Source organism: Uloborus diversus, chromosome 1 (genome assembly GCF_026930045.1).
Source record: "Uloborus diversus isolate 005 chromosome 1, Udiv.v.3.1, whole genome shotgun sequence".
Lineage (NCBI taxonomy): Eukaryota > Metazoa > Arthropoda > Arachnida > Araneae > Uloboridae > Uloborus > Uloborus diversus.
This window is the reverse complement of record NC_072731.1, coordinates 251,968,415-251,995,642: the sequence shown is the minus strand read 5'-3', so window position 1 is coordinate 251,995,642 and position 27,228 is coordinate 251,968,415. Positions and strand designations below refer to the sequence as shown.

At 32.5% G+C, this 27,228-nt stretch overlaps 2 protein-coding genes across 2 annotated transcripts; both read right to left on the bottom strand.

Moving 5' to 3' along the window:
• Positions 1-537: 537 nt before the first annotated feature.
• LOC129219938 (cuticle protein 16.8-like) lies at positions 538-13,848 on the bottom strand. The gene is made up of 3 exons (XM_054854257.1): positions 13,837-13,848; positions 7,745-7,795; positions 538-933 (listed from the first exon to the last, which is right to left on the bottom strand). The coding sequence occupies exons 1-3, from the start codon at positions 13,846-13,848 to the stop codon at positions 538-540; spliced, it is 459 nt and encodes a 152-aa protein (XP_054710232.1).
• Positions 11,060-20,682, bottom strand: LOC129226798 (cuticle protein 16.8-like). The gene is made up of 4 exons (XM_054861429.1): positions 20,591-20,682; positions 17,394-17,495; positions 14,992-15,407; positions 11,060-11,305 (listed from the first exon to the last, which is right to left on the bottom strand). Exons 1-3 carry the CDS (start codon positions 20,600-20,602, stop codon positions 15,012-15,014), a joined length of 510 nt encoding a protein of 169 aa, XP_054717404.1. The 5' UTR covers positions 20,603-20,682; the 3' UTR covers positions 11,060-11,305; positions 14,992-15,011.
• Positions 20,683-27,228: the final 6,546 nt, after the last annotated feature.

The following is a 27,228-nucleotide window of genomic DNA, read 5'->3' as shown; positions in this document are numbered from 1 at the left end:
TACATTGAATTCACGCAAAACGAACTCATACACTGAATTGACAGCCGAAAATGTAGACATGCAGTGAATTGAAGGATGTTAAATTGACTCGAGACGAATGAATACGATAAATTAAGTGCCAATATATATATATATATATATATATATATATATATATATATATATATATATATATATATATATATATATATATATATATATATATATATATATATATATATATATATATATATATGATGGAGATAACCAGCACAAATGACAGAAAAAAATCCCTTCTGTTTTAGAGCAAAAGATGGTACTGGTACTAGTACCTGACCGGTGCTGCCAATAATTTAGAAACTTTTTTCAAAAAGGCAACATAGGATCTGAACTTTGCAATATCTTAGAAAAGTCTACTTATATATAAATATAACTTCCTTTGTTTCTCACTGCCTCCATTTATATAGGAGCTCGAACATGAGGGAAAAAAACAATTAAATAATAGTATGAAGAGGAAAAATATAATTCTCGAAGTCCTTACCACAGTCTTTTAACACATTAGTACCCGTATCCTTCATATTCACTGCCATATTCATTAAGTTCATCACGAGGCCGATATCCATCTGGACCATAACCATGGTGGTATTCTTCGTGATATTTCAATGGCAGCTCGTGGTGTTCATGGTATGGATGAGCTAAGGAAGTAATGTGAACAGCGGCTGGGTCTTCATTCGCAGTACCAGGTTCATTCGTCTTAACATGAGCCCTAAATCCTTCATGGTCAGCTACGTAGTGGACTAATCGGTGGATTCCTCTATCGTCAGTAAAACCATAGCTGCCCTTGACTCCTTCGTGGCCGTGACCACTTTCTTCACGGAACTGCTCCCCATGGTGGTCTTTTATGTCATATCCAAACGAGTAAGGAAGTGAATCGTGTAGGTAAGGCTCGGGAAACTGAAACAGTAAAATCATGTCACCTTTAAAAAAAATTGTAAAGACAACTTTTCATGCAACTGAAGACGATTTTATTTACAGTTGAACGCCGATAATTTAAATAAATGCATAGGTAAATAAAAAGCAATTATTACTCTACTATTCACATCGGAGATGTGTCACTTACCAGCGTCATTTAATTGCTCAGAGTTTCAATAATTACTATAAATTAATATAATTAATATGAGGTAAGTAAAGGCGCTCGAGCGCAAGTGTCAGGTGAGGATGAATATGCTTGTGGCGTACGTCATAGAGCACATAACCAGATTGGCCGCGAGCTTTGAGGTACTTCTGGCTCAGCGGTTAAAACACCGGGTTAGTACACAAAGATCCGTGGATCAAACCCAGCCACGAAGATGCGTCGCTCACCCGCCACGTCGGCATCCGTATGCCATATGAGGCAGTGAGAAGCAAAGGAATGTACTGTCTGACCACGGATTGTATGGAAAGACAAACATCCGTTTTACAGCCGGAAATGAACGAATCTATTATTTTTTACCGATGTCAGCTTTTGCAGAAGCAGAGTCTCATTAAAATGAGCGGAATACGCGCATCAAATTTTACTTTTCCCCCTTATTCGCACAGATTCGTCTTATCTGAACATTTGAAAATTCCATGCAATCCATGGTTGGACAGTAAGTGGACATTTGAGTAAAACGCGTTTAAAGATAACATCCTAGGTAGAATTACATTGATTTTTTTTCCTAAATCATTCTGTACAGCAGCACCTACGAGGGCTACTTGTACTCTCTATTTCCCCAAGACAGGAGAGGTTCACCTACCATGTGTACTGGTTATCTCCAAATTTTTAATTTTGCCAATTACATCCCTTTGCTTCTCACTGCCTCATATGGAATGCAATCCGTTATTACAATTCAACATCAAAAATCAAAAAATAAACTAATAAATAGAAAGCAAAACTAAAACTCTACAATTTGCTCTTCGTATCACATCAAAGGAGTGTAATTTGCCTGTATATTCACCAGCTTCAAGTGTAAATGGTGAACACAAATATGGTGAATGATGAAGTAAGGCTTAAAAAGTTAAATTAGTAATGACTCTTTGGAGACAATTCATGAATTAGAACCACTTTACATGAAGCATATGCTTTATTTTTTGCAATTTTACATTAGTCCAAATAAATATTTGTTTTGCTATTATTCATTATATATCTCATACCAAGAACGTGGTATTTACGTACATTGTTCACAAGCTCTGAATATGTCAATAATTAACACAAACCAAAACTGAGCTATATAAGGTGTAGATATGGCACATGAAGTTGATACTACTAATCACTTTAGCTTCAAAAACTCCAAAACTATGATCCGTTTGCATAAAAAAGGCTATTTATGCAGTTTTACACCTAGAAATTTGAAGTAAAAAACAATATCACTGTACTTTGAGCAAACCTAACCTGATAGCTTCGTAATTCTGCTCTTGCGGATCTGAGTAACCATCACAATGCTTCCAGGTTAGATTTGCTCCAACTATAGTTCCTCTTTCCAAGTTCTTGAAGTAAAATGAAATCCTTTTTATCATGAATTAGCTTAGTTCTTTCTGGCTTAAAAGCGATATAAGTCATTAGTAAAGAAATTCTCATAACAAAATACCTTCAAAAATTAATTCTTCAGTAATTTCAAATGCATTTAAATTATTTCCTGAAAGGTTTGAAGGATCGAAAATCATGCGTTATGGTGGGGAAAAAAATTAAATTACAAGTTCTAAATAATCTATCAGCCACATTAAAAAAAAAGAAAAAAAAATCAAAATTAATTTGAATACTGAAATTTTGAATTCAAATTATGTTTTTCGCAATCACGAGTTGCGACAGGACCCTGCTCATTGGTTACTACCCCACTCGCTTGTTTCTAGAAAATGTTCCGTCACTACTCTTGGGAGGTTACGTGTGTATAATTGTGTATGTGTAGGCTTGTGTGAGTGCGTAGACCTGTGTGCATGTACGTTGGCATGTGTGTATGTGTATAAAGGCGCATGTGTGTATGTGTGAGTGTATGAGCGTGCGTGTGTCTGGGACATGGATGCCACTGACCAGGAGCAGAGGCTACCGGGAGGAGTCGCGCCTGCAGAGGATGGTGGGATTGAAAAAGGAACCGGACATCAAGGACGGTCAAATGAAAATAATTAGCAATCGTGATTGCCCAAAAGGTAATAAGAAAGCACTCGAGCTTTCACCATTTATATATGCTTAAAAAAATTTATATGACTTCTTGCTACCGTGTACTATATTATGAGAAAAGTTTCTTTAAGTGTAATACATTATAACCCCGATTTTTAAAGAATTGTCAAGGGACTAAAAAATTATCGTTAACTCAATGATATCGTTCAATCGAGGAGCATAGACATTCAATGCAGTTAAATCCGGACCGCGGTGAAATGTATCATTACATTGAAGAAATCGCTAAATTAGGTATCGTTAAATCGGAGTGTTACTTCGTATGATAAATGATATGTTTACCTTCCTTATTGTTTTAGATTTCATTTTGTGTTCGTAATGAACATTAAAAGATACTGTGCATAAATGAGAGTAATATGCATGTTATGGAAACAGTTTCATGTGTATGAGCTGATGATAATCAACAAGTTAATTTGTATCAGGCGTTTCACATGTAAATTATTTTTAGAACGATAAAATATTTATTACACTCTTACTGTGTCCGGTAGCAATTGAATTTTAAAGTCAAAAGTAAATACAGAAATAAACTAGTATGTTGTGGCCATCACGAAACTTTCTTCTATATTTTTCTTTTTTTTTTTCTGATCCCTCTCCATGCTTGACGAGGAAGCAATATTCCCAACAAAAACGAAATTACACATGCAAAAACTTGACGACCATCCCAATGTCTGAATTATTGCAAAAGCAAAGCAAAGAGCGAAAATTGAAAGTTATTTTAAAAGCCTTGCTTGAATTAATTACAAATATTTTATTTGTTAACAAATATAAGATGGCAACAGTTAAAAATTTGAAATCATTGAGATAATATTTCTGATCATTTCCATACAATTAAAATCACGAGAAATACGCAGACGACAATCTATTACGATTTATCTTTCTTATTGTTGCATTAATAAAACTATTTTTATTCGCTAAAAAATAATGATAATAAAAATAAATCAGCACCTCTTGGCGCGATTGGCGCCAAAGTTGAACCAAAGCATGTTTACATATAGATTCAGATATATTCCAAATTTTAACCAGAACGTAGCATTACTTCTTGAGATAGGGCACTCACAATGGAAAAAAAGAACGGGCGATTGCGCTACCCCCTTTTTAGCTGTTGACACCAAAATAAAATCAGCTCTTATACCCACTAAGGGGTACTTGCCGATAAATTTTTCTTTCATTCCGTTCATTATTTCTTGAGATACAGCAGGCAAAATTGACGACGAAAAACGTTCTATAGCTCAACCCCCGTTTGAGTTATTGACACCAAAATTGAATCAGCACCTGCTCCTGTTAATGGCAACATATGGACCAAATTTTGTTTGATTCCGCCAGTTACTTCCTGAGGAATAGCAAGCACGCGTAACTCAAAAAACGTCCCATTGCTCCACCCCCCTTGGAGGAATTCGCGCCAAAAACCAATGGGCACAAGTTCACATAGGGGCACATATGTGTACCGTTTCGTTCGATTTCATGCGGTAGTTTTTGCTGTAGAGCGGCCACAAAAAACTGGTCACACACAGACGTGACACACATACATACACACACACATACATACATACACACACACATACATACATACACACACACACACACACACAGACAGACATTTTCCAAAAATAGTCGAAATGAACTCAGCACACCTCAAAACGTTCGAATCCGTCAAAATTCGAAATTCGAAAATTTGCACGAATCCAATACTTTCTTCTATATATTAGATATAGAAGAAAGTAAAAAACAATCCTGCGACAGAGAACTTTAAAAATCCTCATTAAATGAACTAGTATGTTGTGGCCATCACGAAACTTTCTTCTACATTTTTCTTCTTTTTTTTTTTTCTGATCCCTCCCCATGCTTGACGAGGAAGCAATATTCCCAACAAAAACGAAATTACACATGCAAAAACTTGACGACCATCCCAATGTCTGAATTATTGCAAAAGCAAAGCAAAGAGCGAAAATTGAAAGTTATTTTAAAAGCCTTGCTTAAATTAATTACAAATATTTTATTTGTTAACAAACATAAGTTGGCAACAGTTAAAAATTTTAAATCATTGAGATAATATTTCCGATCATTTCCATACAATTAAAATCACGAGAAATACGCAGACGACAATCTATTACGATTTATCTTTCTTATTGTTGCATTAATAAAACTATTTTTATTCGCTAAAAAATAATGATAATAAAAATAAATCAGCACCTCTTGGCGCGATTGGCGCCAAAGTTGAACCAAAGCATGTTTACATATAGATTCAGATATATTCCAAATTTTAACCAGAACGTAGCATTACTTCTTGAGATAGGGCACTCACAATGGAAAAAAAGAACGGGCGATTGCGCTACCCCCTTTTTAGCTGTTGACACCAAAATAAAATCAGCTCTTATACCCACTAAGGGGTACTTGCCGATAAATTTTTCTTTCATTCCGTTCATTATTTCTTGAGATACAGCAGGCAAAATTGACGACGAAAAACGTTCTATAGCTCAACCCCCGTTTGAGTTATTGACACCAAAATTGAATCAGCACCTGCTCCTGTTAATGGCAACATATGGACCAAATTTTGTTTGATTCCGCCAGTTACTTCCTGAGGAATAGCAAGCACGCGTAACTCAAAAAACGTCCCATTGCTCCACCCCCCTTGGAGGAATTCGCGCCAAAAACCAATGGGCACAAGTTCACATAGGGGCACATATGTGTACCGTTTCGTTCGATTTCATGCGGTAGTTTTTGCTGTAGAGCGGCCACAAAAAACTGGTCACACACAGACGTGACACACATACATACACACACACATACATACATACACACACACATACATACATACACACACACACACACACACAGACAGACATTTTCCAAAAATAGTCGAAATGAACTCAGCACACCTCAAAACGTTCGAATCCGTCAAAATTCGAAATTCGAAAATTTGCACGAATCCAATACTTTCTTCTATATATTAGATATAGAAGAAAGTAAAAAACAATCCTGCGACAGAGAACTTTAAAAATCCTCATTAAATGAACTAGTATGTTGTGGCCATCACGAAACTTTCTTCTACATTTTTCTTCTTTTTTTTTTTTCTGATCCCTCCCCATGCTTGACGAGGAAGCAATATTCCCAACAAAAACGAAATTACACATGCAAAAACTTGACGACCATCCCAATGTCTGAATTATTGCAAAAGCAAAGCAAAGAGCGAAAATTGAAAGTTATTTTAAAAGCCTTGCTTAAATTAATTACAAATATTTTATTTGTTAACAAACATAAGTTGGCAACAGTTAAAAATTTTAAATCATTGAGATAATATTTCCGATCATTTCCATACAATTAAAATCACGAGAAATACGCAGACGACAATCTATTACGATTTATCTTTCTTATTGTTGCATTAATAAAACTATTTTTATTCGCTAAAAAATAATGATAATAAAAATATATCAGCACCTCTTGGCGCGATTGGCGCCAAAATTGAACCAAAGCCTGTTTACATATGGATTCACATATATTCCAAATTTCAACCAGAACGTAGCATTACTTCTTGAGATAGGGCACTCACAATGGAAAAAAAGAACGGGTGATTGCGCTACCCCCTTTTTAGCTGTTGACACCAAAATAAAATCAGCTCTTATACCCACTAAGGGCTACTTGCCGATAAATTTTTCTTTCATTCCGTTCATTATTTCTTGAGATACAGCAGTCACAATTGACGACAAAAAACGTTCTATAGCTCAACCCCCGTTTGAGTTATGGACACCAAAATTGAATCAGCACCTGTTCCTGTTAATGGCAACATATGGACCAAATTTTGTTTGATTCCGCCAGTTACTTCCTGAGGAATAGCAATCACGCGTAACTCAAAAAACGTCCCATTGCTCCACCCCCCTTGGAGGAATTCGCGCCAAAAACCAATGGGCACAAGTTCACATAGGGGCACATATGTGTACCGTTTCGTTCGATTTCATGCGGTAGTTTTTGCTGTAGAGCGGCCACATAAAACTGGTCACATACAGACGTGACACACATACACACACACATATACACACACATACACACACACATATACACACACATACACACACACATATACACACATACACACACACATATACACACACATACACACACACATATACACACACATACACACACACATACACACAGACAGACAGACATTTTCCAAAAATAGTCGAAATGGACTCAGCACACCTCAAAACGTTCGAATACGTCAAAATTCGAAATTCGAAAATTTGCACGAATCCAATACTTTCTTCTATATATTAGATGTAGAAGAAAGTAAAAATCAATAAACAATTTGAAGCTCAATAAATAGTCTGAACAAATAAAACGAAGTAATTTACACTGAGAAGGTAATAAATAATAGCAATGGCTCAAGGCTGGGAGAGGTGTAAAATTCATTCACTTATATCTTACTTATTTCAGCCATTTTTATTTATTAAGCATAAAATTAAATATGTAACAAGTACAATTATCAATTATATATGTGACAAAGGAAATTAATCAATTAACATTTTCCCCATAACATTAAAGTATGTCTTGGTACCTTGCAAAATAAATAAAACTTACATGGCCTGAAGTGACTTTTATGACAGCAATGAACATAATTAAGATGATGCCCTAAAAACAAACGTAAAAATTAATAACTCTTCAAAATGATTGGTTCCAATTTCATTTAATGTCAAAAGAAAAATCAGTTGTAATATGAACCATAAGTAAATTAAAGGCTTTGTGAACTATAAAAATAAAGCAGCAAAACAGTTTCCAGAAACTTTTTTTAGTGAGAAATCAGAAATGTAATGACGCGAAATAATCATTCACTGCAGTTTTTAAAAAGTAATACAGAACTACTACTTCTTCCATACACTTTAGCTGTTTACGTAATTTTATCATAAGGTAATTGCGCCAGATAAGGCCAAGGTTTAGGGCATTATATCTCGATTGTTGATGATTCAGTTGGCTTCAGTTTTCGCGTCTTCACCAAACGACTCATAAAAAATAAGAAAAAAATAGATGGAAAGTTACATTTTCAAGCTTTAAGTAAAACGCGTGTAAAGATAACGTCCTAGGTAGGCTATCATTGATTTTTTTTCTAAATCAAGCTGCACAGCAGCACCTACTAGGGCTACTAGTACTATCTCTCAGAGTAGAGGTTCCTCTACTATTTGTACTGGTTATCTCCATTTTTTAAATTTTGTCACTTACATCCCTTTACTTCTCACTGCCTCATTTGAAACAAAATTAAAATCATTATCTAAATGTCCATATTCACTTCAATGGAAAGAAAGGTCAACCATTACTTTTGAGAAACTGATATGTAGCTGCTTTTTGGTCACTCCTGCGCACAGTTCGTGCGCAAATGTGCAGCATATGCAGCACAGGATCAACTCCTCCACTCGAAACTTTGGGACCAGAATCCATATAGCTCAAATCAAGGTCTTATTAGACAAGTCTACTTTTCTAGGGTTATAAAATCATAGTAAAACTGGCGGCACACAGAAACATTTGTCTTTTAGAATATCATCAACTGCATAAATTAAACTTCCTAGAACAATTCTCGTTATTTTTTTTTTTTAATTCTAGTAACTTGTAGTGAATCAGGAAGAAGCAAAAGGCACTGCAAAATAAGATTAAGCTATTTTGGCAAGACTTCTTTGTAACAACGGTTGCTACGCCTTGTCTGTTGATAACAAACTGCTTATTATCACCATTTAGGTTTCCTGATGATGATAAAATCACGATCCAGTAAATTTTTGTTATCCAATTCAGAAAAAACGGTTATTCTTCTAATTGGTCTACACAAACTTATTTTAGTTAAAAATCTACGACCTGTTTGTCAATTAATTTACTGTAGGGCCACCATGGCTGTGGGGTAGTAGCTTCGCTTTAAATGTCGGAGGTCGTCTGTTCGATTCCCACCGAAGCCCTGGATGTTATTTTTTCTCTTAATACTGTTAATCTTTCTTGAGTTACCTTACATGAAAGTGAAAAAAGCGTAACTTCTCGAAGCAAGAGCACCCACATATCCTCACACAGATTATTAACTAAGAACACGATAACAGCAACCATAATACATATTACTTTACAGAGCATTCATTGATGTTCGGATTACTTTCGAAAGACGATTTAGTGAAGACTTTGCAGATGAAAAAGTTATATAGGTTTCAAAAAAAAAAAAAAAAAGAAAATCTTTTTTCTATTTTGCTAAAACACAACTCTGTCATAACTAAGTTTCGGTAAACAAATGTAGAATTATTAATTTGAAAAGTTTAATATGATTTCATGACTTTTGATCTTGTCACAAATATATTAAATACATATAATTAAACATATTATTATGTTATATTATTATTCGTTATAGTAGTAACAAAACTCTCAATTCTGTACTGGCTGTTTGTTATAAAAAGCAAAATTTTCCATTGAAATGTTCTTTCGCCCTTCCGCTGAATTATGTTTAGTAGAAGCTTTACTTTGTGTAATGGAGAAGGGGAGGGGTTGGGGTGTCAATGATGAACATATTTTTCATACGAAGCAACAATACCAAACTAAAAAAAACCAAATAGCCTTACCTTATAAAACATTTTGCTAATTGAACTTGCAGATAATGGTAAAAATCGATAACAACAACTTCTTTATATATAAAATGGTTCTGCCCAATTCTCCATAGAACGCGAATTATACGAAACTGCAAAAAAAGTTAAGGTCAGGCATTTCAGGGTTGTAATCTAAGTTTCGATATCTAACGCTTTCACGAAAAAGAAAATCAAAGAAATAACAATAATATAAGGACGATTTTTCTGTGGGTTTTTTTTTTCCTATATGGTACGTAAGAATATTTGAAAACTGCATTTCGAATCTGGTTATTTCAGCTGACAATATAATTATTTTGTAGTTTTTCCTGTTTATGTGAATGGAGTGAAATAAAAATAGACAGAAATAAGTGAAGCGTTTTGTCTACAAGGATTGTTGCTGTGACATATTATTATCGCTATTTAATGTTGATTGATTCTATGTGACAGTGTTTTACACTAAATGTATGTATGTTTTGAATCAAGTTTTTTGTCGACCAAGGATTTTTATCGAAAAAAAAAAAAAACTTTCTATTTATCGAAAACTATCTAGCATATAAAAATGTAAACTTATAAAAATAAAATGACCTTATTTTTTTGAACTATTAAAATTAAGTTTAAAATGGAAAACACGATAATGGAAGAGAAAATACTTTATATATTAGCTTTGAGCAACATTTATTTTAGGCGATAGAAAATGATTATGTTTAACTGATGGTCGAACTCGCATATTTAAGTTTCTTACGAATGTTTTTTTAATCGAATTTGCTCACCCTCCATGCTATAAACTAATTTTATGTCAAATTTCGAGAAAATCGGCCGAACGGTCTAGGTGCTATGCGCGTCACAGAGATCCAGACAGAGATACTTTCAGCTTTAATATTATTAGTAAATGTTACAGATAATTCTAATGATTAAATTGTCAGATATATTATCAATCATTGCACACAATTTTTCACAGATTTTATCAGAATATTGTCCATACTAGACTAAAACAATTCGAAACGTTATTTAACCTTAAAAACTATATTTTAAAATTTTGTTTTTAAATTTGCATTGCTTCTCCTGAGAAATCAGTCGATTTTGAGTTGGGTCCTTCTTGAACTGAAGATGCTAAGTTTTTCTAATGAAGGAGTCAAAAATTTACGAAATTTTTCGGATAAAAAATTTGTTGAAAGAAACTGTATAGTGTTAGAAGGAAAACAAAAACAAATCATTAGTGATATTTTTTTATTTACAACCAGCTACTTTCTTCAAAATATGAACGTAGCCATTTACATATGCATGGTACATAGCACCACATGAAGAGTACAAACTGTACAACAAAATACACCACAGGAAAACGACAAAGATTATGCTCTACAGCAAGCTTGGCGTTAAAGTTAGACATCTTATGGTGACGCAAGTGGCTGCGTCATCATACGTGTCGTTGTGCAGAGAAGATAGATGTAAATATTACATTCGGAACCTTCTTCCAACCTTAGGTAAAGTGGCTTAGAGAAAGATGCTAATCACCGAAAAACAGATGCTCTTATTCATCCAAACTTCAATCATATTTTGGCTAGAAGAAAATAATCAAAATTTGAAATACTAGTAAGTGCAAATCTGAACATTAGAACGGTTAGAAGTTTGTATGAAGAACTGCAAGGCCGTTCCGCCGTCACGTGCGGGACCAAAATACTCTTAAATTTCATTAACATTTCGTCATATCTCTTAATATTTTAATGAAACAGTAATAAGCAATTTTTTTTAATCTTTACACTAGATACAAAGATACTTCTGACAAAATTATATATTTATTAATTAATTTTGTTATTTAAAATAAATTTTTTTTACATGCGTCACGTGTGGGACATCCAAAGTCTACCTCTGGTAACTTGCTTATGAATAAGCTAATATTTTTGCTCTATTAACACAGCAATGACGAAGCAAAGAGCAGATTTTGAAAGCTATGGCTCCAACGTAAAGGAAACACATCTCATTAGTTTGGAAATAATTATTAAAACCATCGAAAAAAAATATGTATACGCCCGTTCCATTGAAAATGGTCATTTTGTCCCTCACGTGACGGTTTCTAGATTTCATTAAAAAAAAAAAGTTTTTGAAGAAAGTTTTTGCTTAAAAAGTCACACATGCGTTTGTGATTTCTTAAGCAATAAAATTTTGTTCATCATTCCTTTAAATTATTATTTTTTATGAAATATATGAAGAGCCACGTGCGGGACAAAATTACCGTTTTCCGTGGAATGGCCCCGCAGATACCTTAATCACTGTGGGGAGAAGTTGAAGTTTGAGCTAAATTTATTAATATCATGAAAAATATGGTCATAGAATTCCTTATGATCGGCTTCTAAACTTTCAAGCGACCTAGGGGGAACGGGGGGGGGAGACTTTCACAAATTCATTCAGGATCTATACAAAATTGGTTTGTCGAGTAAAATACGTATTTTCATTTAATTTACTAGTGCTTGTTTTGTGTTAAGTTTATTTATGCTTCACCAACTTTATAAATTGTTTCATTCTTGGTTAAAGACGTGATTGACACATAATGCTTATAAAATATGCAATTATACTTACCTGTTTATCTTATAGAGTATATATACATTTATATAAAATGCATTTATGATATGCAGATATCTACTTCTCACAATGTTTTTACGCAATGTTTATGTGTTGTCAGCTAATTACTGCAGTGACTAATCCTTTTATTCGCTTATAAGCAAATTAGTTCAAAAAAAAAAAAAGGCAAAACCAACATCCTTAAACAGTTATTTTCAGGAACGCATGTCAAAACAGAAACCTGCCAAAAGTATGAGATGCCTACTTGGAGATGATACGTTCACTGTTCATAAAACATTATTGACATTATCAGAGGAGCCCAACCTACGATCCGCGGATCACGTGTGACCCGCGGAGCGCCCGTCATGAATTTTACGAATTGCAAACAACGTTTCGGAACCTTCGTTTTTTTTCTTTCGTCTGTTTTAGTTCCCTGGATGCTGGCAAATAGCAACATGGTTACAAGTGATCACAAATTGGTCTCGTGCAAAACAGTTATAAACTTTGCATTAAGAATAAGAATAAAGCCATTTTTGGTATGTATTTTTTTTTCTTTTCAGATTTAACGACGTTACTTAGGCAAAAAAGGTATGTAAATATATTTTAATTTTTTGGTCCGCGAAATTCATCTTAATATGCGATGCAGTCCTCAGGCTAAGAAAGGTTGGGAACCACTCGCATTATAAAAGATATATCTATGTTTAACAGTTTAAGAAGTGTTTGTAAAATCTCTGTGTCTGTTAACCTAATTTATTTCTACCATTTAATTTTTCTGCCGAAAGTAGACATTTTATGACTTTAATAATCTGTTCTTTTTATTTATTTATTTATTATTTTTTTATTTTTTAACCATTGTATAGCTGGCTATAATGTTTTCCCCTAAACTCCATGGAAACTTTCTATAATACCTTTAATATTTTTCACATATTGCAGCACCAACATAATTTAAAGTTCACTTTCAAAAAGTGACAAAAAAAAGTGCTATTTTTGACAATGAGAAAAAACGCAATATTTTAAGAAAAACCTATGGTAGAGTAACCTTTCGTTACATTGAGTTTTTTAAGAGGCAAGCAAAAAAGCGCGATGCATCCAAAACCACGATATAACCGAGGTCATGACAATCGCTTATTCATTCAATGTAAAAACAAAATGATGGTGAATACACGAGAAGATCAAACGATATTTTTTTCAAACATATATTGCTGATGAGCGACTAGTAAAGGAAAGAAAATATTTCAAACTATATTAGAAATGTTTTAAAGTTGAGAAGCATTTTTGAATAAAATTGTACTAATTTTCTTATGGGACAAATTTCTTTAACCCTTTTTAGTTATAACTCAGGAGAGTAATGTAAGAATTATGCTGTCTTTATCCTTAACAAAAGCATTTTTTGCATATAAATGTTCTTAAATAAACTGCGCCGTATTTTTGTGGATATTTGTTGAAAATGATAATTTGCAAGATAAATCATATTAAGATGAAAATAAAGTTTTTTATTGCAAATAATACGCAATGAAAAATACCCACATTTACCTTCAAATCCATTATGAAGCTTGTTCGATGATTTACTTTTTCTAAATCATTGTTGAAATTCGAAAATCAATGTTTTTTTTTTCTTTTCCATGCAAAACCGCTCATTTCAGGTGTGTTTTTTTTCCTGGAAATTTCGGAATAATTTTATAGTTTATGTCGTTTACGTTTTTACATTAAAGTTTAATTATTGTTTTAATATTTACTCCACGGTTTTCACTGAGAATTTGATTAAAACTAATGAAAATGCATGAGTTCCTTTGAAATTTTAGCGTTTTACTATTACAAAGTTTATTTATTTATTTATTTATTTATTTTATTAAATATTAGTCTAAAAACTGCTGTTTATATTTTGGTTCTTTTTTAATCTGATATGAAAAATTTTGATTTCATCATTAATAAAAATTTAAAAGTAGCAAAAACAATCGTTTCACTGATATTTAAAACACTTATCAGGACACTCGTATAGCAAGGATCAAGTTTACCTGAAAGAAGGAGATGCTTGATAGTTTTCCTTTTCGTTAGTTTTTCTTTAAAATATTTTATTACTAGTGGTACCCGCACGGCTTTGCCCGTAAAAAAAAATTAAAAGATCTTTTGGTTCGCCTGTATATCTGCAAATAATGTGTGGTGAATTTTCCAGCCAATTGGCTTGTGCCCACGTTACGGTTCCACGTTATGATAATTTCGTATCTCGCCAATTGGCTTGCGCCCATGTTACGGTTCCACGTTATGAAAATTTCGTAATTTACTTGTCCATCTTATGATATTTTTGCTCTTAAAATTGGAATAGAAAAAGAACCACATAGAATTTTCGAAAAATCGATTTTTCGCTTCGAGGTGCACACCCGTATACTACAAACTAACTTTGTGCCAAATTTCATGAAAATCGGCCGTACGATCTAGGCGCTATGCACGTCACAGAGATCCGGACAGAGAGACTTTTAGCTTTATTACTAGTAAAGATATTTTGTAAATTTAAAAAACGGCAGAGCATTTTGATCTGCTCTATTAACAGTTTGATTAGATTTTTATGGACTATTTTTACCCTTTTAAATGTGTAACGTGAAGTTGTTTGGCTAATTGACTCAAATAAAATCCATAAGCTCCAAGAAAAAAAGAAAGCTTCAACTGTCCCCAGTCTCACCTGCTACATACCATTAGTTTCAATTCACATTTTAATAGTAGCTGTATTTAGGATATTTAGGCACTCTGTAATGCACAGCATGAGAAGGAGCATAATGTGGACCATGATGTGCAGGAGCATAATGCACAGGAGCTGCATAATGAGCAGGAGCTGCATAAGCTGGAGCATGAGCATGAACTGGAGCTGCAGAATGGACTCCCACGGCTGCTGGATTCTGATTGGCTGTTCCAGGCTCGTTCGTCTTCACACTGGCCCTGAATCCATGGTGGTCAGCCACGTAATCCACAGTCCTATGGATGCCATGGGCGTCGACGTAACCATAGCTACCTTTCACGCCTCCTTTGCCATCTCCTGTTTCTTTACGGAACTGCTTGTTGCCATAGTCGTCTTTCACGTCGTAGCCATAGTCATATGGTTGAGGTGAGTGCTGAAAAATTTAAATTTAGTGTTATTGCGAAAAAGTGAAATTATAGTGAAGAGGCTTTGTAACTTCTAAAATTAAGTGAGCAAAATAAAATTTGATAAAATCTTCGTCGTGTCATATAGCATGTCAAAGCCAGATTTAAACTGTACCAAAAACTGAAAAATAGAGCCAGTCTTGATCTAATTATCTTTCTCATGTTGAATTCAGTAGTTTGGTAGAAGAAGAAATTTAAAAAAAAAGAAAAAGGAGTATGTATCGTAGTACTTATTAAATTCGGAAAAATGGTTTTTGTTATGAAACAAACATTTCTACACACACACACAGTTTTCTACAATAAATAAATAAATGAATAAAATAATAATGATGAATTAAAATTAAATAAAGAAAGAAAAGAAAGACAAAGTATTAAATAGTTTTAGGTATGATGGGAATTTACTTTTCTCTTGGAAAAAAAATTCAAAATAGGTATATTATCTTTAAATCGTCTAAATAAAAATACTAATTCGCTTATATGCTTCTTTAATAAAAAAAGAAATAGTACACATGCCTACTGTAATTAAAAAATGTAAACATTTAAGCAAAGAAATGCTTAGTTTCAATTACAAAACTGAAAGTTTTGAATAATTAATGTATAAATATTTAATTTAATAAAAAGAAATAATTTTACTATTTATTTTTTCATTATTTAATTATAAATAAGAAAATATTAATCAATGATAAATAGGTATTTTTTTACTGATATACAAGGTAAATGGGACAAGCTGCGTTATCTCTAAGCAATGACAAAAATTATACTGAAATATCACTTTATAAAAATATGTTTAATAATGTTTTCTTAATAACGTCATAAATAACATAATTGTTTTTTTATGAGTGTGATGATAGTAATGTTCAAGAGAAGAAGCAAATTTTGTTAGATCTGTTGTTAGAAGCTTTCTTGTGCACAAGTAATTTAATTATTAGCTTTTTGATGAAAGTATAAGCTGTTGTCAAAAACTGTAACCTTGCTTTTATTAATATAATAATCACCGTGAATACACATACGTTTTTATTTTTGTATTTATACATTTCTTTCTCTAAAACCATGATACATGCTAAAAGAAAGTTACAGGTAGTTCTCAAAATAATGGAAACACTTGAAAAAAAAATTGGGAATCGCTACTCTGCCGTAAATGTTCTGTTTATAAAGATGCCTTTCTAACTTTAATCTCTTACACTGGTGACTCCATATGGTGATTAAGTTCTGTGGTCACTTTTGCTGCTGTTGTTCGTTTTTTAGACATTACAATCCACTTCAATACGCGTCGGTTTAATTCATTGAGCTTCTCTTTCCGCCCACTATTTTGCTTTGCCGAGCTTGTTTTACCACGCTGTGATATGCTGTCATGACTTTAGATACTGTACTTTTAGATGCGCCAAAAAGTTCAAATGTTTCAGTTACACTTGCTTCAGCTAGACACGCTCCAACAATTTGACCTCTTTAAAAATTTGAGAGATCTAACATTTCACGTGCTTGAAAAAAATCCAAGACTTCCAGAACTTTCGGAAAAAAAACAGATATCTAATTTTATTCTTTATTACTAACAAAGCGCATTCAAAAGTGTAACTTTTATTTTCAGGTGTTTGCATTATTTTGATAACTACCTGTACTTCAATTTAAAAATTTTAACTAAAATGAAAACCAATTTGAAATACATTAAAATCGAAAACATTTGGAATCCAATAAATAAAACGGAAATTAACTTTCAAATTTTCTTGAATATCTATCATGATTATTACTTCACGGACGCTTAACTCTATTAGCGTCTTCCTTTCAAAATATTCCTACTTCCTGACCATCCAACAGGAAGACCAAATTAAGGGTGAAACTCTTTACACTTTCCTTTGCTTTCAGCTGGGTATTGTTTACTTTTTCTCGCTCTATATGCAAGCGAAAGAGAAGGAGTGCGATTGAGAAACTTTTTAAATAAATGGTGGATGGTTACTTACGTAATCGTGGTGGCCAGCATATTCGTGACCGTAGCCGTGTGCGGGGTAATGATGTCCGTATTGTGCAGCGGCAATAGTTGCCATTGCAACTAGGACTGAAATCTAGAGAAAAAAAAAGCTTTTAATTATGTTTTCGTACACACACACACATATATATATATATATATATATATATATATATATATATATATATATATATATATATATATATATATATATATATATATATATATAATGATCAAAATTGATGTAAAATATTCTACATTTAAACAGCGCAATGTTGCAGCTAAAGTAGTTAAATGTATTGAAAATATTACATTTTATTTATAACGTATTGCGTACTATTTATATATGTAAAATTTATTGGATTTATCCAAAAAATAAGCATATATAACGTTTTATAATTTTCCTGCTTACTATATTAAGCCTTATAAGTAGCTACACATATAAGTTCGTTAATTCAAATACATATACTTTTACTTCTAATTAATTTTGCTGCATGTATGATACTGACCCGCACAGAAACCTTGCAGAATATTTAATATGCCAGCTGCTCCAGCTCTTCGTAAACGTAGCAACAGTTTAATACCCATGATTTCATCAATTCTTGTTTTCAATGTTCCTAGTTTATTTTTTAAAGTTCCATGTTCATTTTTGTTGTTGTTATTGTTGTTTATCTTCGTTGTTACATACACTTATTTCTGTGCTACCCGTGTATGTGAAACTACATACTTTACTATAATATATATATATATATATATATATATATATATATATATATATATATATATATATATATATATATATATATATATATATATATATATATATATATATATATATATATATATTAAAAAAGTATTTTTTGACATATGATATGCATACAAAATTACATATAGTGCAGCGGTTTAAGCCTTTTAATGAGAATTTATTAAATGTAGGGTTTTTCCATCTGCAAGTAATATGTAATAGCACTTGTATTAGCCAAATAATAATTATATTAATAATAACAATAATAATAATAAGAACAAGAAGAAGAAGAAAGTAAAAAAATTAACAAATAAAAATAATAAAATAAAATAAAAAATGATTATCTCATGCTCATTAAAAATAATAATGCCATGCATTAACGCGTTCAAAAAGAAGCATGCGTATTGAAAACAATTTCTGAGAAAATGGTTGAGGCTTGAAATAATGATGCTTAGAGAAGCTGAGTTATATTTATAGTTTTAAAACGAAATTAGTTGAAGAAAACTTTTGCTTTAATCATTTATTTTTCAAAATATTAACCTGAACTTTATTGAAACAAAATATTTCCTTTTTCGGGATTTAGCATACAAGAAAAGAAAAGAAGAAAGAAGATTACGTTTTTACAGATAGAAAACAGAAGAAGAAGAAGAAGAAGCAATCAAGAGACGCACGTTCGGTAATTTTAATGCGAATTTCTAACTAAAAACTTATTTTCACAAGATTATTAAGCATTTTCTGCATTATATAACGAAACGTCAGTTACATCCAACGCATGTTTAAATTTTATCTCAATAAAATGCGATACAATATCATTAGTTTTACATCAATCGAAGTAAATTTCAAAAATAAACAAGTAAAATAGGGCACCACCTGAAAATTTTTAATTACAGACATTTCCATCTCATTAAAAAAAAAAAACAAAACGTTCTTCTATTCTTGTCATTAATAGTATAAGACGAGTTTTTAAACACTCTTATTTTTCTTTGATGATTTTTCTGTAAAGAAATTTGTATTTTTTTTTCTTTCCACAACATATTCATCGATTTCTGTGCAACATAAATTTAAAAAATTATTCGCTTGTTCCTGTAACTGTTAAAGTTAATGAAACTAAAACGGCAAGAAAACTCATTATCAAATATGTAAAATAGTTCTTGAGTATTTACATGATTTTATAAGCTGTAAACTGAACAAAAGTTATTTTATCCGAACCATTTCAGCAGAACTGGAATTTTACGAAACATTTTTATCAATATTATAAACACTTAAACCTAATTGTTAAGGTCACGATTCACTGCAGTTATAGCACATTGAAAAGCTCAGAAATAATAGGTTGACAAAAAAGGTTTAACGTTTTTATTTAGTTTACTTTGCATTTTTTTAAATAATTAATACGTATAGCCACACACCTAAAACCATTACTGGATGTTCATCTCAAAAGAGAATTTCTCATGTCAAACGAAACATTCATAAATTCACATATATAATTATTTCTTTCATTTTAAAATTAGAAAATCTCAGGATTTTTTTCTTCAAATTTTGGCTTTATTCCATATGCAGACAAAAATAACAATAAAACAAATATTACTATTGTCTTGAAAATTTTTTTAACTTAAATTTTTTTTTCAGAATTCGAAATCGACATTTATTTGAATATCTTGGCCCACCAAGCATATACTCGAAATTCATCAGTGGTTCACAAACCATAGTTAGATACTTTTTAGAAATTAAAACTATTTCAAAAAACAACAGAACAGAATGTATTTTTTGCTGTGTTAATGACTTTTGATATACAATGTAACTGGTTTTTTTACTGTTTTAAGTGCAAAACTAAACTACAGTGGTGATTAAAACACAATATCTTAAAATAAATTTTCTAAAAAGAATTTCTAAAGCAAAACTATCACCTAATTTGCTCCTTGAGAAATTAAACTAATTATATTGATTGAGAAAATTGGAAAATTTGTGAAGATCATATCAATTACAACTTAAGTACACAATAGAGAGTTGGGAAGAATGGGACAGAACTACATTTATGCCGAAAAAAAAATGCGAAAAAAAAATATTTCTAGCTTCGCCATCTAATGTAGCAGCTTTATAATCTAGCTTCATTCTAAAATTCAGCTCTTATTTTGCAAGCTAGAAATATTTTTTTTTTTACATTTTATTCCGCTGTAAATGCAGCGCTGTCCCATTCCTCCCGCCGTCCCATGCCTCTTGACTCTGCTTTGCTATGAAATATTTCGAGAAACACAGCCCTTCTCTATAGTTTGGATTTATTGAATACAGACTTTTTTGATTGATATCCCATTACATGATGATGTGCACTATTTTAAATTAAAATATAAATGGTTAGATTTCTAGCTTGAAATTATTTTTAAACATGCCACTACATTTTTTTTTCTAAATTCGAAAGTATTATTACGCAAAAACACCAATCAAATGATTACCTTTAACATCATTTTCTCCAAGGGAAATTAATCTCTGCTTCAGCGCAACTCACAGTTACAACGTTTCACCAAAAATTCCACTTTCAGTTTCGTCCCCCATTACTAACTGCGTTTGGTATTTATACTTCGCCGGATGGCAACATGCTAGATAGGAAGCGATACTCTTCGAGATGGGAATTCTAGGTCAAAGTGATTTCAAACCGAGATTACACACTCATTGTGAGTGAAACAAATGTCCATACAAAAGCAAGCCGAAGAAATCCCATTGTCCATTAAAATGAGCGCCGCTCAAACATGCTATCCAAATGGGAACCACATAGCTACAATGTTAGACAAGCGCGATATGAATGACGCCACGCCTTAAACGTTAAAACGTAAGACTTGCGAAACGCAACTTTCATTTCTTTCAAACTAAAAAAATCAAACAAACAAACGAAAAAAAAAGTATCCAACACTAAGGTGAAACATAATTTCAGGTCAATTTCACATAAAAGATATTAGTTTTAGTTAACAATAGTAAAAGTTTTCGAATTCAGGTTAATTGTAACATTTTTTTCTGCGAGATTTTCCAGTCATCAATTTTACGTTATAAACCGATAGTAATTTGCTGGGGACGAAATTATTTTTCTTCTTAAGAAGTTGAGCCCTGATGGTAGATTTTAAAAAACATTGCTCATTTTCTAGTTCATTGTGTTGCAAAATTGTTAGCAGTGATTTATATTTCGCACGTGATGGTATTGAACGGATTTGAGAACTAAATGATTGAAATTTCCATAACGGAATGAGAGGCGAATGATTACATGGTAGCTGAAACTTGATATTTTTTACATTACACAAAGTAATAAGTAAGTCACGTGAGAGAAGTTTTCCGTTAAATGTTGATTTAGTTCAAGTTTTAGTCACGATATTCAAGAGGGAGCCGTTTTCTTGACTATTTCAGAAAATTTTTCATACTTTTTAGAAACAATATTACCCATCTGTTTTTTTCACGAACAAATCGTTTTCTGTTTTTGTTGATTTAGTTAATTTTTTTGTGAAGGTATTCAATACGGAACCTTTTTCCTGATTTTTTGCTAAAACTTTTCATAACTTTTGGAAACAATATTGGCGATCTGTTTTTTACAGAAAACGTTATGAAAAAAATATTTTGTCATTTATCTGGGCTGATAGGAATATTTTATTACAGAAATGCTTACCTTTTGAGCAATCACGAATTGCTTATTTTTTTCACTTGATCGTTGAAGGACGTCTGTGTACGTGTCTTTTGATTTTATTTCTTGATGCGTCCAAATGTGTCTCAGAATCGAATTATTAATAAACCACCCTACTCGACTTTACACAACAGTATCCATCACACAACATCCAGCACATAAAATTCAGGATCCAGCCTCTGGCATCTGTTTGATTTTTGACGTCTTAAATTCAAATTATTGTTGCGGTTAAAGTCATTAGTATAAACAAGGAACCCAACGAGTAGGGTCCTATTGCAATTCGTGATTGCGAAATTTGTATTCAAGATCTCGAAATTCAAACTTTTTTTCCATATTCTTCTTTTAAGCAGATAAAAATATATTTTCTTATCAATATTACGCGTATTATTATAAGACCAAATTTTCTATTTTTATTCCCTTTAAACAGTTATTATAGGTAACATAACTAATTATATACAGTCATATAATTAGTTATGATATACTAAACATAAAAATTAGCTAAACTTCAATTATAAAAAATAAACTAACAAACAAAGTAGTTGCACCTTTTAGAACATCGCAGCTGGCGTATTTTTTTAGAAATAGAAACTTATTTAATTGTTTTCAAAAGGAAAAAGATGAAGTAAAAATCAAAAGCACATCAAAATAAATACAATTTGACGAGAAAAAATCGTTTGTTGCTCTTACTTTTGGATAAAAATGAAGCGCTCTTGGTTTTATTTTTCCCCGTTGCCAAAAATTAAAAAAAAAAAAAAAGAAACGAAAATAAATAACTAAATAATAAACTGGGCTCTTAACTAAATAATCTTCGCTGAAAATGAAAGCATCTTCACAGCTCCTTCTTTCTATTAAAGAAAAGCACTCCGAATTTTCTTTTATCTTCCGATACAAAACAAAACAAATTAATTGAAACTATAGGATGAAAACAAAAGCAAGTCGTCTCAACAATCATTATTTCACTGTAAAATCCAGGGCTACGCAGTTGGAGTTGGAGTCGAGTGCTTTCTAATTCCAAGAGTTGCAGTCGGTCGTTTTCCCTCCGAGTCTATTTCTGATAAGGCTGCGAAATCAAAATCGGAGTTGGACTGATTTTGAGGTAGAGGAGTCGAAGACTCTAAAATTCTCGAGTGCAAGTTCATGACTCCGCAGCGGTGATAAAAGTATTTGCTATTTGAATTTATTTGATTTTGATTCAGTCATATTTGTCTCTTAGTTCTGTCAATGTTAAGTCTTCAAAAGATGATATTTCGATTTTTATTAACAACTTTCTTCCTATTTCTTAAAACTAGGAACATATTCAGAATCTGCGCAATTTTTCATTATTTTGTAGTTTTCACCCGTAGGAGTCAATGTTAAAAAAATATCAATTGTAAAAAAAAATGATAATAATACCATACATTACCTACAACGAAAAGAAAAAAAATCAGTACATCTTTTTCATCAAAAGCTTTTTCGAACAAAGTTTGTTTGAAGTAAATTTGTCCTTAAGTTTGGGATCTATGTTTGCATTAAATTTCCCCGTAGACGCTAACGTTTAGTTCAAATTTGAACAAAAAATTGTTCAAATCAAAAAGTGAAATATGGGAATGAGGTGTCCTCGCAGAGATCTTCCGAGCATAAAAGTTTGTTCAAATCGACTATTCAGTTAAAAGTTATAAGGGATGTGTCACACAGACCGACTCGACCAACAAACACACATTTTCCAAGTCTCAAAACTCTACTTTCCAAACTCTAATTTCATACATTGTTTGACTATTTATTTATTTTGGACTTTTTAGCAAAATTTTTTGAATGCATTAAGCCTTCTATCATGCCTTTTTTAAAAAAAAAAAACTTTCTTTGACTTTTATGAGAAAGTAGGCTAAAAACAGGAAACAAATTTAGTCTGTTGACGAAAAAAAACTTCGTATAACTAGCCATTTTGAGCAAAGCAAACGAATTCCATGCGTATAATGGTTCTTGATCAATTCCGTATCGAATAGTTAGTGTAATTGGGAAAGCAATTTGAATACAAATTGTAAAAACGACAATTCAACATTCTACAACAAGTTATATTTTTAATCGAAACGCTTGATCGTATGTGCCTGAAAATTAGGCAAAGGAAAGCACAGTTCAGAATGCAACACCGATGGTGAAAAAAACATTCGAACACATTCACTTCAACACGGCGACGCTCTTTCTGTAGAAACCACAGTTGCCAAAAAAAAAACAATTGAAACGAATGAGTGCTCGTGACAGTTATTGTGAAAACTATTGTGTGTTATTTTAAAGGATTTAAAAAGAAAAATGGAAAAATAGTATGAAAATGAAATTAAATTATTCAACTGTCATATTTTTTAAAAATTTATTGTTTGCTTTTTTTTAGTTTTTTAAAAATTTGTTAAATTTGCAACTCCAGCGCTCGAATACGCTATCTCGCGGTAAAACATGGCGTTGCACGTGTTTCTGTTGAGGTAAACATCGGAAGAGTGTTATGTGCAATTCCTTCACTTAATTCATCATCCGATGTATTTAAATTTGCTTTCAGCAATAGAAATTGTTGTGTCTGAATGGCATTTTCGAGCTTAAAATAATGTCAGTTTCCATTATTTCTCCCTAAAAAGTGAGTTAATTGTCATAAATAGCGAAAGTGTAAAGAGAAGAAAACTATGGATTAACAAACTTTGCATCGGCATGAAATTAACTGCGAATATGCTCGTAAGTTTGAAGCAGCTTATTTGAAAGGGGGGGGGGGTGGCGACATTTTTTGGGGTCAAAATGTCGCCACCGAAATGTCGCGGGACGAAATGTCGCGGGACAAAATGTCGCGGACAAAATGTCGCCAGGCCAAAATGTCGCCAGGCCAAAATGTCGCCGGTCCAAAATGTCGCTTGTCCAAAATGTCGCCGAACCAAAATGTCGCCGGGCCAAAATGTCGCCGGGCCAAAATGTCGCCGATCCAAAATGTCGCCGGACCAAAATGTCGCCTGTTCAAAATGTCGCCGATCCAAAATGTCGCCGGGCCAAAATGTCGCCTGTCGAAAATGTCGTAGATCCAAAATTCGCTCATTCAGTTGGTAAGAAAAATGCAAATACACAAAAATGCTGTTTAACACCAACTTTGCAGAATAAATGATTACTGCCTTTAATGAATGTCTCCGTTTAAAATGGGACTGGACTAACTGTTTCTTGATAAATTCTAAAAAGATTATTCCGTTTTGATTCGCAACTCTCGGCTGTTTTTCAGCAAACAAATAGAATACAAGCGTTACGTTATCTTATTTCTTGTGACTCGCTATCTACCAACTGTAAAACTCTCTGACGGTGTTCAGTTCTGACGTTCGCTAAATTATTTTAAACTTTTCTTCAAGAATAATGTGCGTTTGTATGTGACCGATTTTTTGGGGCCATTCTACGTCAAAACCTGTAGTAAGAATTCGAACGATACCCGCAAGTACCCATATATGATTTAGGGCTGCGTGGTTTTTTGCGTGAATTCGTTCAAGATAGTGGAGTAACTGAATGTTTTCATCGATATGCGTGACTGTCATTGCTCAAAAAATGATGAACGGAATTAGATAAAATGTTAGGAAGCAGCAGGGGGACAGATTTCGGGGCCAATAACACCAGAGGGTGGAGCAATCGAATGTTTTTTTTTCCTTTCTTTTTTATTATCTGTGACTGATATAACTCAAAAAGTAATACAGTAGACCCTCGTTTTCAGCGGGTTTATTTTACGCGGTTTCAATTATACGCGGTTGAAGATTTGACACCTTTATTTTATTTATGCAGATGAGTTTCGGTTTTACGCAGATGCGGCAATGCAAACAGGTAACATTTTCCTCTCTTTCAAAACCCATGCTCCTAAAGATTGCAGATTACACATAACTAACTGCATTTTGGCGTGCTAATAATCGAACTTGGGTCCTTGGAGACATTTTATGCGATTGGTTCCAGAGCTTTTTCCATCAGAAGTGAAGTGATTAAACTCACACAGTTCAGAACTCACTGGAAGAAGAGCTTTTAGGAGTGACAAAGGAGGTCAAAACCAACGAGGATACCGACTCCGGTGACACACAACCAAAAGCGCTCACATTGAAAATTTTGAAACATTCGTAGACAATAGAAATGATCTTTCTGATTTGTTAGTGAAGGAACATTCTATCAAGGAAATGATCACGGATGCGTTATTGCTCCGCAAAGAATTAGAGGAAAAATTCTTAATGACTACCAAAAGACTATCATAGCCAGCTCTTCTTCATAAACAAAACACGAAATTAGTTTGTTTTCTTTATGCATATTATGCATAAAAATCGATATAAGTACACATTAAACTTATTATACAATTAGTCATCACTAGAATGAAGTATTTTTTTATCTACGGAACCTAATCCCTATTTTGACACTAATATTAGGTCTCAATTTACGCGGTTTCGATTTACGCAGCATTTCCGTGGAACATAACCCCCGCGTAAAACGAGGGTCTACTGTACAAGGGTTAAGACAAATTTTGGTCTACAAGTATATCTTAAAGGGCGAGTTGCTCATTTATTTTTGGCTTCAGTCATCCCAAAAGGATGGATCACCGAATAATTTTTATCGTTTTATGTGACTGCTATTTCTCAAGAAGTAATGCGAGGATTCATACAAAAAAGTAGTATACAAGTGAAATTAAACGAAAACAAGCCTTATTTTCGTTCTAAGTTGAGTTTCGTAATCGTTTACGTGAATCAGTGTAATTAAATAAACAATGAAAAATATACTGAATTTAAATATGAGAGGTTGAGCATGATATCAATAAAATCTAAATTAGCCGTGTATTCCTCTCATTTTTGTAGCACTTTAACTAGAGTGGGTGTTAAATAAAAACTGAGTTTGCATTCTTATATAATTTGCGTAGTAAAAATTCACTAATTAAAACAGCAATTTTTCCTGAGAGAGAAAAACTTATTTGTTTATTATTATTATTATCAATATTCTATTCTTTCTGAATTACCAAGCTAAATTGAGCTGGAACTATTACTTTTTGAAACTCATTTTAAAAATAAGTCTAGGTCAAAATTGATCTGAATAATCTCATTGATATCAGTTATTTCACCCTACATTATGAAATTTTTTCTTTTCTATTTAAAATTGGAAAATGTGATTAGCTGACAAGCGCTACTTCGCAAGCATGAAAGTATCCTCTTGAAAACCTTCAATAAAATAGCTGTTCTGAAATTGTCCCTTGATGTTCTATCGAATATATAAATTTCATGAATGTTGAGAATTGAAAATATTTGTCATCGCGTAGAGTCGTTTTTCAAAAATCTGAGTGAAAGACACCTGTTTTAGCAGTTACGGGTTTCATTGATTTCAAAAGATTTGACGGTGAACATTTCGACGTAACTTCAGAATTTTACTCATAAGAGATGGGAGTTCCCATGGCAATAATCTGTTATCTCTGTT

Coding starts and splice junctions, on each gene's coding strand:
- LOC129219938 (XM_054854257.1), bottom strand. Junction 934..7,744: donor TAAAAGTCACTTCAGGCCAT/GTAAGTTTTATT, acceptor TTACTGTTTCAG/TTTCCCGAGCCTTACCTACA.
- LOC129226798 (XM_054861429.1), bottom strand. Junction 15,408..17,393: donor ATGCTGGCCACCACGATTAC/GTAAGTAACCAT, acceptor TAAATTTTTCAG/CACTCACCTCAACCATATGA.